We start from the raw sequence: 15,174 nt of genomic DNA on the forward strand, positions 1-15,174 counted from the left end.
GATTGCATCCCTCCCACAAAATACTGACAGGTGAGAGGCAACCCTGGCTAGGATGAATTACTGGTTTGATTCTAAACAGTTCCACAAATGCACCTTTTTGGCACCATGCACCAGCATCTTAAGATGCCTAGAAATATGATGGGTAAAGTTAACACCAACATAACTGTTGAAACCATGTTCAGAAAGAGCCTTAGAAGCTGCTCACTGAATTTGAAGCTGAGCAGGTAACAGCGAGACAGGGGACATGGTAGTGTACTGTTTTAAGCTTGTTGGGTTTCCTTTGGGAAACTTAAATGTCATTTGTGAGCCACTAGATGGCCATCTCTCTTCCAAGCTAGTGGGGGGGGGAAAGAATCACCCTCTCACTTTGCTTCAAATGATCAACATATTTCAGCTCAGTACTGCCTTAGAACAAGGGTATGCAAAAGTCAGCTATAAAAATGCACATTCTTCATCAGAAAGGAATACAGCCCAAGGAAGAGAAAGACTTGAGAAATCCTGGAAATGGATGGGATGCAATGCAAAAATGATAATGAAAGGCAGAGCCCAGCTTGTAGAGATGAAAGAAGACAGAGAAGAACTTGGGCGCCCATATGAAAAGTGTCTGAAGATCATGGGTTTTGCTTGGAACATAGTGTCTGTACTTTAGGAAGGAATCTTAAAAGGGAACATAAATTGTAAAATGAGTTCTCTGAATACTTTGATGTGGTTGGTTGTGTTTTATATGAATTTGGTCAGAGAGAGTGGAAATGTCCTCCTAGGTCAATGATATGAAAACTGCCAGAAGAAGATTTATGAAGGTTTTCAACTATATTGAGCACTGCTTGAGTTGCCATTCCACATCCTTGTGTACTCATAGAAAGAGCCAAAAATAAAATGTAAAAAGGTTATTTGGGTGATGTGCAGCAGTGGATATAGTTGTTACATATGTTTCTTAACAGAGTGGAAACTATTCTGGCTCAAATAAAAAAAAACATTCTTCAGATTTTTTTTTAAAGGAAGGATATCGCTACAACTAGGGATGGGTGAATCTGTCAGTTTTGTTTCTCTCTGTTTTTAATTTTTCCAGTCTTAAGTTCAGTTTTCCACATTTCCACTTTGCAAATTTATTTCAAAACAAATCTCATGAAAATTTCTTAGCATTTTTGTGTGAAATTTTTGTTTCACATTGCCCAATATGCACATTTTTTTTTGCAAGGCAATTTCCCCTAATATAATGCATTTTTTATTTTATTTTCACCAATATCCACATTTGATTTTCTTCCCACCTCTGGTATCACTGCAGGTTCATCCATTGTGCCCAGTGGCCTGGTGTTGTTGTTATTGAATTCTAGGTTGGTACATAATAAGGGCATGCTGCTCCATGCATGCTGGTCTGTATAACTGAGACCTGGTTGGGGGAACCAGGTGGACCAGACCTGGATGAATTAGACCATAGTTCTGTACCTGGGTACTCTATGCAACACCAGTCCAGTCCAGAGCTGAGCAGACCAGAGGGGCACCTTCCTCATATCTTCTATTTTCAGTGCAACTTCCTACAAAATGCTAGGGTAGGCTGAATAATACATTTTTAGTCTCTCCAATGGGATGCGGGTGGTGCTGTGCACTAAACCACAGAGCCTAGGACTTGCTGATCAGAAGGTTGGCGGTTCGAATCCCCGTGATGGGGTGAGCTCCCATTGCTTGGTCTCTGCTCCTGCCAACCTAGCAGTTCAAAAGCACGTCAAAGTGCAAGTAGATAAACAGGTACCGCTCCAGCGGGAAGGTAAATGGTGTTTCCGTGCGCTGCTCTGGTTCGCCAGAAGCAGCTTAGTCATGCTGCCACATAAAAGCGAGATGAGCACCGCAACCCCAGAGTTGGTTACGACTGGACCTAATGGTCAGGGGTCCCTTCTTTACTAGTCTCTCCAATATTATAAATGCTGCTGCTGCTGCAGCTGCTGGAAAACAATGGCAAATATTCTGAGATATCCTGCGTCTGCAAATTAAGATGGAGGAAATAATGTTAGACCTACATTATAGGGTCATGGTAAACATTAAAGAGATAATAGATGTGGAAATACTTTGAGAATTCAGGAAAAGTATTAAATAAATACTAAGATAAAAGATAAAGGTAAATGACCCCTGGGTGGTTAAGTCCAATCAAAGGCAACTATGGGGTATGGTGCCCATCTAGCTTCAGGCCGAGCGAGCCGGCGTTTGTCCACAGGCAGCTTTCTGGGTCATGTGGCCAGCATGACGAAACCGCTTCTGATGGTTTATGCAAATACTGTAAAGTTGAAGAAGCACTTTGAGCATTAGTTTGCATTTTAATTTGATATGTTTTTGCTGTTCCAGTGCATTCCATGCCACTCCTCCTTTCTGAGTAAAGAGCGTCACTGCACTTCATTGCAAACGTTTACATATTTTTACCTTATATGTCCAGTCTTCCTGCTTTGTTTCCTAAGGTGGACTTTCCTGTCATGCATTGTCTGGATAGCATGAACATGCCTTTTCCTTTCTTTCATCTACCTCTCATTCTTGACATACTTTGCAATCTTACATTGCACATACTGACTAAATCACATCTGTTTTGTAATTCTTTTAGTTATGCTAACTAACATGGAAGGCAATGGTGAATGTGCCATTTTTCACAGCTTTGTTTCATTATTTTGGCTTAGAGGGAGATAAATGTAGATTTGATGGGGATTCCTCAGATACTTACTTATGCAGAGATGATAAGAAAGGACCTAAAATCCAGCACATACTTTTCCTGGGCAAACTTTGTGTTGAAGCGTTGGGTATAAAAGTTTTGAATGGATGAATGAATTCATGTACAGTCCACAATGCTTGTTACTCAATTCACACTTTTGACAACCCACCCACGTTCAGCAATGTGCAATTTTAAATGTGTGAAGAACTATATATACTTCACAATATAACACGCCCATGAAGGAGGTTTCTGTTCACGTTATACCATAGAAGTAAAAGTATTACCACAGCTTTCTTTATCTGTATTCTACCTTTTCAGTTTCCTGTCTGTTAAACCTACCTAGGTAACAGTAGGGAGAAACCAACACTGACTTTCAATTCAAAATCTATATCAGGGCAACACTTTAGTAGGCGAACCAAAATGTCACAAAACAATGTGCAAACATTCAAATTCTCCAGAGCCCTTTATCAAGCTATATGGTAAAAAGGAGGAAGGATGGCAGCTGGGAGAGGAAGAGGAGGAAATATGTTGGTGGGTGGTGAAGACATGGAATCTGCATTTAAACATAGTCTAAGAGCAGAGCGCAAAATATGGTTTGAAGCTCAACATCAAAAAACAAACAAACAAACAAACAAAAAAAACCCGAAGATCACAGCCACTGGTCCCATCACCTCCTGGCAAATAGAAGTGGAAGAAATGGAGGCAGTGAGAGATTTTACTTTCTTGGGCTCAATGAACACTGCAGATGGTGGCAGCAGCCACAAAATTAAAAGACGCCTGCTTCTTGGGAGAAAAGCAATGACAAACATAGACAGCATCTTAAAAAGCAGAGACATCACCTTGCCGACAAAGGTCCGTATAGTTAAAGCTATGGTTTTCCCAGTAGTGATGTATGGAAGTGAGAGCTGGACCATAAAGAAGGCTGATCGCCGAAGAATGGATGCTTTTGAATTATGGTGCTGGAGGAGACTCTTGAGAGTCCCATGGACTGCAAGAAGATCAAACCTATCCATTCTTAAGGAAATCAGCCCTGAGTGCTCACTGGAAGGACAGATCCTGAAGCTGAGACTCCAATACTTTGGCCACCTCATGAGAAGAGAAGACTCCCTGGAAAAGACTCTGATGTTGGGAAAGATAGAGGGCACAAGGAGAAGGGGATGACAGAGGACCAGATGGTTGGATAGTGTTCTCGAAGCTACCAGCATGAGTTTGACCAAACTGCGGGAGGCAGTGGAAGACAGGAGTGCCTGGCGTGTTCTGGTCCATGGGGTCACGAAGAGTCAGACACGCCTAAATGACTAAACAACAACAAAGGATGGAGTGCGTGAGGACGTAGCAGACACTCTGGTGAGGTTAGGTTGTGCATACACTGTACCTTTAATGTGCACATTCTTTCCCCCAAATAATTCTGGGCACTGTTGTTTACCCCCCACAGAGTTATAATTCACAGCAACTCTTTATAAACTACAGTGCCCAGAATTCTGTGAGGGGGGAAAAGTGATTCAAATGTGCTTTAAAGGTATAGTGTGTAAACAGCCTGAGTTAGGTTCTATATAGGGTCGTATCAAAGGCTGCCGTGAAGAAGGAACATACAATGATTTGAAAATGTAGAATTTGACTGTGATGTAACTGAGGTAAACTGAGCCAGACAAGGATACTAAAAGTGATGGATGTGTGTACCGAGTAATAGCCAAAATGTATAGGACTGAATGTGGGCCAACCAAAACGGGGAAATTCATTCTTGAATATTTAAAAGTTTAATGTTGCTCTGATTTGAACTGCACTTACTGTTTATGGGAAATTTTGACTTAAACATTAGTTTCTAAAGTAAAATAGCTGTTTAATCATTAAGTTGTCATGCAGATGTCTGGGACTGAACTGCAGAAAAGTCCATTATTTCATCAGTACAGTAACCAAATGAGTGGTCAAGTTGTGGTATTTCTCAAAGCATGGTTTACATTTTAATACATTATATGTTGGTGCTTAAAAATAATGCATGATAATAAGTGAAATGAATTGAGAACATCGGACCTTTAAAAAAATTATCAATATTCAATACGAAACTCATATATTTTCAAGCTCCATTCATTTTTGATACATCATTTTTGCCCTCCATTCATAATTTATTTATGAATGACCTTTTACCTGTGTCCCAGGTGATTTACAGATATACCATAAAAACAGCTATATTGAAAGTATATAAATAGAAAGAAAACTAAAGGCAGTTTTTTTAAAAAAGAAAGAAAATGAACACCTAGGACAAATACCTTTTCACCCTGGTGGAAAAACTTGTTGGAAATACCTTCAGTTGTTTGTGTCTGGTAGGAAACAATTTTGGCCCAGTGGACCTGATCCTTATCTCTTTTCCCTGCCATCGGCCAACTCTGACATCACACCCTGAACCTACCAGTCATGATTTCCCTACCCCACCCCTGTAGATTTAAGGCTTTATACTTCATTTGAATCCTCTGATTCCCACCCTCTACACCTGCAAAAACAACAACAGGAATGTAAAAGGCCAACTTTACTAAAACCCAGAACTTTCTAATTACTTTAACAATTATATGTGACTTGAAATTATTGCCAACCACTTGCTACTAGTGTAATGAGAAAATCAGAATTCTGTGATATTCAGTCTTAATAGGAACACACACCTTAGTTTATTTCCTTGTGAACTCACTACTTTGTTACTAGCCAGCAAATATTTGAAGAGGCAGAATATGTTTATGCATGTTTAACTGGGGCAAAAAAAAATGCACACCCAGTTTGTATAGGTTTTGTGTTACATGGTACATCTTGTTCGTTATGTCGGACATTTCCTTCCCGATCGTTTTTGGAAGCATTGCTCATATTTTACATAAACCATGACTCACTTTTTTCCCTGTCATGGGCAAATATACAGTATGTCTTAACATCCCATCTGAAAAGTTCTCTGAACGTGCAAGGACACTTGGGGGGGGGGGGAGATCCAAGAGGAAATGCTTATCAGTGGCAGGAGGGAGGGGTGTGTGACCTAGTCAGTTTACTCCCCTTTTCTTGTCTGTACAGCTTCCCCTCCCAGAGAACAGCTGGGTGACAACAAGGAAGCTGCAGTTTACATACCACAAGAAACAGCCGGCTATCTTTTCACCTGAATCATAGGCTACATAACTTGAGACATTTTGGGAAGCCCCCTAGTCTGTGAAGGATTCAAATACAAGTTCCATCACTTGCTGTATTCCACACACAGAGAGAAAGACATGGATGCATTTTCTGTGATGCTTTTGTGAAGTCTTAGTGGCCTTCATCTTGTCTTGAATGAATTCTCCCACACAACGTATGTGACTTGTTTTCCTTCGTCTGCTTTAAAGGCCTTTAGTGAACACAACACCCGACAGATGCAGGTGGGCATGGAGGATGAGAAGAGAACTTCAGGCAGCCTGTCAGAGGTAAAGGAGTGCACTGGCTGGACATATGTGTCTGCGGCAATTGGACTTTTCATTTTGTGCTAGGACCAGTAATACTGTATCTTGTATCGGGCTGTAATTGTTGCAGTACTCTAACCTAGAGGTTACCTAGGGTACTGTCTTAAAGGCACCCCGATTTCTCTGCTTCTTTGTCATGTATGTAGAACTTTTTCATCTTCCTGCTTTGAAAAGATGCACAAGCTCCTGCTACAATAAGATTAAAAATAATAATTAACTATTGACAGTGAAATCAAAGTCTTTTTTTCTTTTTCTTTTTCTTTTTTCAAAGATTGTTCTTTGTTAATGTAAGATACAAAAAGTATATAATATTATAAATCTATTATTGCTGTGAACTCTGGAAACATATAGTTGCTTAAGTCACATTTTTCAGGGGGCTCCTAATATACACTGAAACAGTACCCAATATACATATGTTTTCTTTTCTTTTCATAGGATATATTGACAAAGAAGATGCCAATAGGTGTACTGGAACAACAGATTATATCATTGGAAAAACAGAGGCAAGAGGTAATTTTTAAGCATTTTTTTGGACAAGCTGATGCACTGCAATGGGTTGTTCACTTGGAGTTTTGGGTTGTAAATTTATTCATTAATCTTTCTGGAGGAAACCGTGGCTAATCTTGCTTCTCCTATGCATGAATTGCATCATGCATGTGGTTGAAAATTGTGTGCATAATTATGGTTCATGTTTATATGTACATGTAAAGTAGCCATCTATTTGAAGTATTTTGTGGTCCAAGTCTGGTTTAAACATAGAGACTTAAGAAGGAAATTGTGCCTTGAAGTTGCCTATTGACATCACCTAAAAGGCAGAATGAGCAGGCACACAGTTCACTAGGTCTCCCCACTATGATGTATTGTAATGTATTTCTATTGATATTTTCCCTCTAAATTTTCATGTATACATATAAATTAGCATATGCAAATATTATGCAAATCTGTGACCTCTTTTGCCCTTTTTCTTGGTAGTGTGTTGTAAGGGGCTATCCTGTCTGGAATGCTTACATGATATAAAGGATGGGAAAGAAGCACATTTCATGCTGCTGTGAACTAAGTGAACTTTCAGAGCTGTGAGGGAAGTCTGCTCATCTTAGAAATCCCTGCAGAAAGTCTTGTGTTTAACATTTGCATTTACACAGCATTAAGCCTGACTCAGCTGCCACTCCCGATTCATCTTGCCCTAGCATTCATTCCTATGCTTTATATATCATACAAGGCAAACGGGACAAAATCTTATTGTAAGTGTTTTGATAGTAATACAAAACAGCTGTAAGTAGTGCCGTTAAGAGGTTGGAAGCAGATATAATCAATAAAACCTTAAATGACCTGAGGCTTCCATGCTTTAAGAGCCACATCCTTCCAATGACTCTTGCATATCTCAGGAAATACCAGTGTTGGGGAAGGCCCTGTAGGTCACAGCTCACACCAGCGTTGAAACTTCCCACATTTAAGAATCCACCAAATTCCTGTCCTCTTCTGAAATGTTTTTCCTCAGGCAAGAATTTGATGGTGATTGAGCATTATTTTGCTTGTGTTTGGTTAAATTAAAATTTAAAATATTTATGTTTTATCACTATTCCTGTTTTGAGAATCAGGAAATAAGGCAAATGAAATCTCTAAAATAATATGCCAGTTCCAAAGTTAAAATATAAGGCCACTGCAGGTTTCACACTTGTAATGTGAGAATAAATAATGTACCTAACACAATTAGTTAATAATTTCAGCTGCTGGCAGTGAACAATCAGTGGGATCAGCAGTTCAGGCGAATGAAACAGCAGTATGGAAAAAAGGTAAATTTCTATTTAAGTGTGACAGAACTGGAGGCTACCTTTCTATACTTTTAATTTGTTTTGTTTTGTCTTGTCTCATTTTTGAGAAGGGGAAGGTAGAGTAGCAGAAAGGGTAGGCAAGGAACAAAAACATATACTGCTTCTGAAAACCTAGCAAGTGCATCTGATGTAGGTTTGAGGTGATGATTGCTGCAGTCTTTTGGAGAGGATAGTGAATTCTGATGACCAAAGAAGAAGAAGAATTTGGATTTCATGTCCCCGTTTATCACTACCCTAAGGAGTCTCAAAGCGGCTAACAATCTCCTTTCCCTTCCTCCCCCACAACAAACACTCTGTGAGGTGAGTGAGGCTGAGAGACTTCAGAGAAGTGTGACTAGCCCAAGGTCACCCAGCAGCTGCATGTGGTGGAGCAGAGACGCGAACCCAGTTCACCAGATTACGAGTCTACCGCTCTTAACCACTATACCACAGGTTAGGGCAGGCATAGGCAAATTCTGGCCTGCCAGATGTTTGGGACTACAATTCCCACCATCCCTAACCACTGGTCCTGTTAGCTAGGGATGATGGGAATTGTAGTCCCAAACATCTGGAGGGCCGGAGTTTGCCTATGCCTGGGTTACGGAGTGAAATTCAGAGATGGCACTGTTTACCATTAGTTGTGGTGGTCTTCCTCCCCCACTCCCTTTGCTACTGCATGTGCACCTTCAGCATATAATGAAAACTGTATAGTGAAGATGTTGGATGCATTTTTTGGTGAGGTGTGAGTTTTACAATTTAGGGACTGCCGCAAAGCCTCCACCACCCCGAGCCTCTGCTGATCTTAACACCCAAGAGTGTCTCCAGATGGATTTGATGTTGCCCTGGAGCACTGTGGGGGAAAACGATGGTGGCTACTACAGTAAAATGGCCACTCCAAATGATGCTAGGTTCAGGTAGTTTGGAGAAAAGACAATGGCAATGGGCCCTATGGAAGGAAAGTGCTAGTCTTGCAGCTGTTGCCAAAGGTAATGAGAAAGAGAAGACCATGATACTGCTGTTAATGCTGAGCTGTCCCATCCACCCAAATTTCCGTCCCCAAAATGTTTGCTGCTTATGAATGGGGTTGTGAGCTCAGGAGGTTATCTGGTCTTTGCTCTAGTCCTTTGTTTAAGTTGAGTGAAGCTGAGTTCTGGGTCTGAAAAGGTTAGTGTTTTAGAACATAAAAATAATACTAGTAAGTTGTGATCTAGCAAGTTTTAAAAGTACTTTGCACACAGCATTTCAATAATCTGTACAACAGTCCTGTAAGGTTGGCTAATATTAACTTTATGTAACCAATAGGAATGTGGGCCAGTGGCTGAAGATTAGAATCAGTGACTTGTCTTTTTCTTTTTTTAGTTACCTGAAGTAAGATTTAGATCAGGGATTTCCCCTCATGCAGCACAGCTAACTCCCCCCCCCTTTTCTATATAGGTTTATTATTCCCCATGGGACAGCTCATCACAAGCTTCAGAGGCTCGGCAGCTTTGACTTCTAAATCTCATAAGCTTAGTCATACAGATTTGTCCTGAAATGTATCTTACAGCATGTGGTGGTCCCTGCATTCCCACGTTGACCATTGTGTTGCCCAGCCACTGCACCCTGGTGAAAGAAAGGGATCTATCTTACCTCAGTTATCCTTGTGTCACATTGCAGGTCACAGATGTGAAAGCACAACTGGAAACAATGCAGAAGAGTGTCAAGGAACTGGAAAAAGAAAGGCACCAAATGCAGCAGGAGTGTAGAAGGCTGGAAGCCCTGACTACAAACAGCCTCCTACAGGAAATGGTAGGAAACTGTTGTTTTACTCTCACCAGGGTGGGGGTGGGGATTTTGGTATTCCTTGGTCTAGTTAAAGTTGTGTTTGCAGTTCAAAAATGACTGAGCCCTACAGTAGTAGAAAAGTTATCTAGCTGACAGCTTGTGCTACTCTTAGACAAAGAAAAAGAGAACAAATGCTTCTATAGATGTTATATGTGCATTTATATATATGCAGCTATACTCATTAATGAGAAAGGTTTCGGGGGTAAACCCTGAGGAAAAATCCATACCCACTGCCTTTCTTCGGTAGAAGAAAATGCTAAGGAGTAAACCCTACACAAGTCTGGAGTGGAGTCCCTAAGGCAGTTCAATGCCTTCTTTTCTCAATTCCTGCAGCCAAGCTGGTGACAAATGTATTGCCCTGTTTTCCTTTGAACCTCATCGGCGAGGCTGAGAGGCAGACCTCCATATGCACTGCCCAGGCCTGGACCCCAGAGAGGTCACTTTGGTGCTGCCAATGCAGCAAAAACAATTCAGGAGAAAGCAGTTACAAGTCTCTGCAGCCACAGCAGGTGCTGTGATTCTCTAGAGGTTTGAATTCATCACTGGAGGAGCACTCCATTGCCTCTCAAGACAGAAAAATGCCAACAGCAATGCATTTACCGTATTTTTCGCTCTATAACACGCACCCGACCATAACACGCACATAGTTTTTAGAGGAGGGAAATCCGTAGGCATGCCATCCATAGGCATTCCATCCATAACACGCACAGGCATTTCCCCTTACTTTCTAGGAGGAAAAAAGTGAGTGTTATGGTGCAAAAAATACGGTATATATGTTGAGCTATCACTTGGGTACAGTTTCAACCAACTCTTTAATAACAGGAGCTTTGCAATCTCACTGAAGAAGAAGAAGAAGAAGAAGAAGAAGAAGAAGAAGAAGAAGAATGAACTTTATTACGGTCACAGACCAGCATAAGAAAAATATATAATAAAGTAGTGGTTAGGAATTAAACTGATAATTGTAAGAGCAAATAAGGACAAAGAAACAAGCATAGGATAAAACATGTGAATAAAATGCGAGATTAAACACTGATAATGGATGAATAAAACCTGATAATAAACAGATAAGAGCTAAGAAAAAACAAATAAAAAATATGCAGTTAAAACAACTGTAAGAGCATAAGGACTAATAGACACGCAGTTAAAACAACTATAAGAGGTAAAACTTAAGGGAGTACAGGTCTTGCAATATGGGCCTTCAGTTTAGGTCTGGTTTGTGACACAAACCATCCTTCAGTGAATATCCATCATGGCAGCGCAAAATCTAGCAACTGAGTGTGTGACATCTGGGATTTCATCCTGGAGTAGTAGGGAGATGTTAAGTTGTTCTGTACATCCTGGGAATTTTTGCTGGATAGGCAATCTCACTGATCCCCTCCCCCAATGTTTTCTAAGTAGCATAGAACCAAACAGATGGAGGCTTTTGTAGGTCAATATCAGAGAGCTATTGTGCTCATGTCCTGCTGATAAGCATGTGCAAACAGAATGCTGCACTAGATGGACCTTTGGTCTGATCCAACAGGGTTCTCCATAACTCCCCAAGGGCCATAAATTCAGAAATATGTGAAATTAAAATATTAGAATATAAGAAAATCTAATCTGCATGCTAAAATTTTGACTAAGTAGAGGTAGAAAAAACATTTGCAATGGAGAAGCCATGTATATCAGTGGCCTTAGGAGGGACCATGGTCCATTGATGGAGTACACACTTTGTACATGGAAGGTTCCAGATTTAGTCTCTGTTATTTCAAGTGTGAAGGCACATGAAACCATCTCCTTGCTGAAGCTAAGCAGATCTGAGTCTAGTCAGTGTCTTGGACAGGTGACATGGGAACCACATGTATGTTAGCTTGGGTTGCATGATGAAAGAAAAACAGAACATAAATGTAAGAAAATAAATCAAGTTGCACATGATGGGAAAGGACCCTTGCCTGAGACTCCGAAAAGCCACTGTCAGCCAGAGTTGGCAATACTGGGCTATATAGACAAATGATCTTGTTGTTTAGTCGTGTCCGACTTTTCGTGACCCCATGGACCAGAGCACGCCAGGCACTCCTGTCTTCCACTGCCTCCCGCAGCTTGGTCAAACTCATGTTGGTAGCTTCGAGAACACTGTCCAACCACCTCGTCCTCTGTCGCCTCCTTCTCCTTGTGCCCTCCATCTTTCCCAACATCAGGGTCTTTTCCAGGGAGTCTTCTCTTCTCATGAGGTGGCCAAAGTACTGGAGTCTCAGCTTCAGGATCTGTCCTTCCAGTGAGCACTCAGGGCTGATTTCCTTAAGAATGGATAGGTTTGATCTTCTTGCAGCCCATGGGACTCTCAAGAGTCTCCTCCAGCACCATAATTCAAAAGCATCAATTCTTCGGCGATCAGCCTTGCTTATGGTCCAGCTCTCACTTCCATACATCACTAGTGGGAAAACCATAGCTTTAACTATACGGACCTTTGATCTAACTTCATCTAAATGTATCTTCCTCTTTTCTGGTTTTCAAAAACAAATTATTAATTTTCTAGCAGATGATTGGTCTTTCAGACAGAGTGAAACTACCCTTTTTCTTACAGAATCTGGCACATTTGATGTTAGGCAGGTATCACTGGAGTGACTAAGACTGTTAGTTTCATTTATTTATAGCTCTTGACCTCGGAAGTCAGTTGACTTTTGAGACAACTGAAGTATTCTGTTTACATTTCCATTTGGATAAAGTCTTAGGCTAAGCTGTTGTTGAAGCACAGCCAGTTTTACCATTAGGCAAAATAAGGGGTCCACCTCAAGCAGCGGATTTTTGGTGTCATGAAAGGGCAGACAATTGGGGAAGAGCCACTTGTGAGATTCTCCCATAACTTTTCATGTTGTGTTTTTACTTCCTCTTAACTGTCTGGACTTTGTGTCTGGAATTGTTCTTGTTTTAATTATGTTGTAACCTACCCTGGAATCATATGATGAAGGGTGGCCAGAAATATTTCAAATAAATCTGGGGGGATCTCCTCCTGCTTTGTTTCCCCACCGCCCCAGTAAGTGCTGTCAGCTTTGAAACCGTAGGGTGGAACAAATTCAAGATAAAATACAATTAAATCCCCCCCTAAGATGTCATTCCTTTGGCTGGGGATTGTGGGGCTACTCTAGTGCTCCAACCATGACCTCTGCTGCCTCCTTGACTGACACATCGTCCAACAACAAGGCCTTCAGGGTGGTATTTATAGATGTGAAGGGGTAAGCTCTATATTTCTTCAGCTACCTCATGCAGTTTTATGACCTATATGTGCCACATGAGAGCCCAAAAGGTAGTCAATAGAATTTCATCAGACTTTAGTGTATCTGGGATGAGCTATCCATCAGTTTTGCTGCTGTTTTCTTTCTGAGAAGTTTGGCACGCTTCCTTGGAATAATAAAAAAAAAAATACAGCACATCTGTCAGACCAAGAAAAAATGCAACCATCTGCACTTTATCAACAATCTATGTGTTTTTACATTCCAGAGAGACAAGAAAATCCTAAAGGAAGAGAATAGACTTCTGAAAGAAGAAGCCTCCTTAGCAAATACAAAAAAGATTCATTATGAACGTGAAATAAGTCGGCTTAACAAGGTAAGGATATTCTTGTTTCAGAATATTGATCTCTTTGCTTTGAAATCTTTACCTGCTCAGGTAAAGAAGTTTATCCAGTAGGCAGCTACTGATTGTAAAGTTGGTGAGCATTCTTTTGGTCACCTGCTGCACTAATAGCTTCTGAGAACACAAGGTAATAAAATTATACGGAAACATTGTTTTCAAAGAGCATGCTTAAGGTGGCTGTCTTTATTTTAAAAGAAACACAGCCATGCAGGGCCCTGATCCTTATTAAGCTGCTTGTCCAGATTGGGGGCTAGACCAGTACCCCACTGAAAATGATCCCTAATGCTATTTGTTCCCCCAGCTGCTGTTTGTAGTAAGTAGCACCTTCAGTGGCAAATAGCAGCTGTGCATTTGTGTATGAGATTTTTAAGGAGAAACCAGGTCAGGAAGAGGGGTTTTCTTTTGGTAGGGGGAAACATGTTTGAACCGAGCTTGTAGTTTGTCCCCCCTTCACCCCAGGTGACGTGAAGACTATTATAACAACAACCAACATTATTGCATGTTTACTCTGAGGAAACACCATTTGCATTGCCCTTCCCTGCTTCACACTTGATGTGAATGCTGGGGAACACAAACAGGAGAGAGCTATTGTGCTAACACATTTGCTTGTGGGTTCCCATGGACATCTGGTTGGCTTCTGTGAGACAGAACGCTGGACTTAAGTTTGGAGGAGATGGGGAACCTTCAAAATGCAACTCCCCAGCCCTCTGTATCTGGCTCTTGGGACACTGTCCTGATCATGTCTCCTCTCCCCAAGCCACACTTCTCTCTGGCTATGCTCCACACTCTCCTTGCGTCCTTGTGCCTGGCTGGATTGTTTCCTTGAATTGCACTCACCTTGATGGGAGATGGAGAGATGTAAAGTGTGTTTGTGTGTGTAGAAACCTGTGGCTTCTGTGTGGCTGGAATGTTGCCTACTGAACAAAGGTAGGAGTCATGCCCATCCACTTTTGGCTCTGGCCCTGACCCTGACCACCACTGGCATGCTGTTACTGGAAGGGAATGTGGTCCCTGAGCTGCAAGATGTTCTCAGCCCCTGAGAGAGGCTGATCCATCTGATCTTTTTATGTTCTAACTGATTTTGCATGATGCAACAAATGCTGTAAATATCTTAGAGTAGAAGTAGGGAATCTATGGCCTTCCAGACATTGCCGCCTATTGTAGCTGTTTGGTAAAGTGCAACTAAATCCCCTTAGCTCCTACTTTTTATGTTTACTTTCTGAATGCCACAAATTCTGATTTATATTTTATATCATATCATATCTACTAACAGTCATCTCAGTTCTCTGAACTGCTGTCCTTATGCAATCAAATGGTGGTGCGCTGTATACTTGAAGTATACAGATAATTTTTTTAAGCCCAAAGGGAAGAGGAGTGTGGGATGACTGCTGGAAGGGTGAAAACAAACAGAAAACTAGGGCATGGTGAGGGAATAAATAATATGGACTGGAATATTGAACGGGAACACTCAGTGCTGCAACATTTTGTTGCAAGCCCCCCATGTATGTTATAGTTTAGCTGCACTTTTTTGCCTTGGACTCAAGAGGCTGTGTGCCAAAATGATGGTCTCCCCCTGCCTGTGTCTCTACCTCCCTTTCTCTCTCATGTACAAGAGAAATGGGATGATGTATGTCTCTCTTGATTATTTGGAGAATATGGCCCGGATCCAAATCTCCGCATCTTAAGCAGCTGGAATTAGGTGTATGTAACCCACTTAGATACTCGGAACACCAAGAATAAGTTGTTTGGGGAAGGGAAAGCAGGAATAATA

The 15,174-nt window shown here is 41.2% G+C and overlaps 1 protein-coding gene across 1 annotated transcript in view; it reads left to right on the top strand.

Annotated features, from left to right (window-relative positions):
* TNIP3 (TNFAIP3 interacting protein 3) overlaps positions 1 to 15,174 on the top strand; it is a 62,901-nt gene that overhangs the window by 18,368 nt on the left and 29,359 nt on the right. Inside the window, exons 3-7 of the mRNA XM_083571617.1 lie at positions 6,043 to 6,120; positions 6,592 to 6,666; positions 7,884 to 7,949; positions 9,624 to 9,755; positions 13,269 to 13,376. Of these exons, the coding sequence (XP_083427743.1) occupies positions 6,043 to 6,120; positions 6,592 to 6,666; positions 7,884 to 7,949; positions 9,624 to 9,755; positions 13,269 to 13,376 (459 nt within the window). The remainder of the gene's footprint in view (positions 1 to 6,042; positions 6,121 to 6,591; positions 6,667 to 7,883; positions 7,950 to 9,623; positions 9,756 to 13,268; positions 13,377 to 15,174) is intronic.

This window comes from Podarcis filfolensis (assembly GCF_964270895.1).
Source record: "Podarcis filfolensis genome assembly, chromosome: 9".
Lineage (NCBI taxonomy): Eukaryota > Metazoa > Chordata > Lepidosauria > Squamata > Lacertidae > Podarcis > Podarcis filfolensis.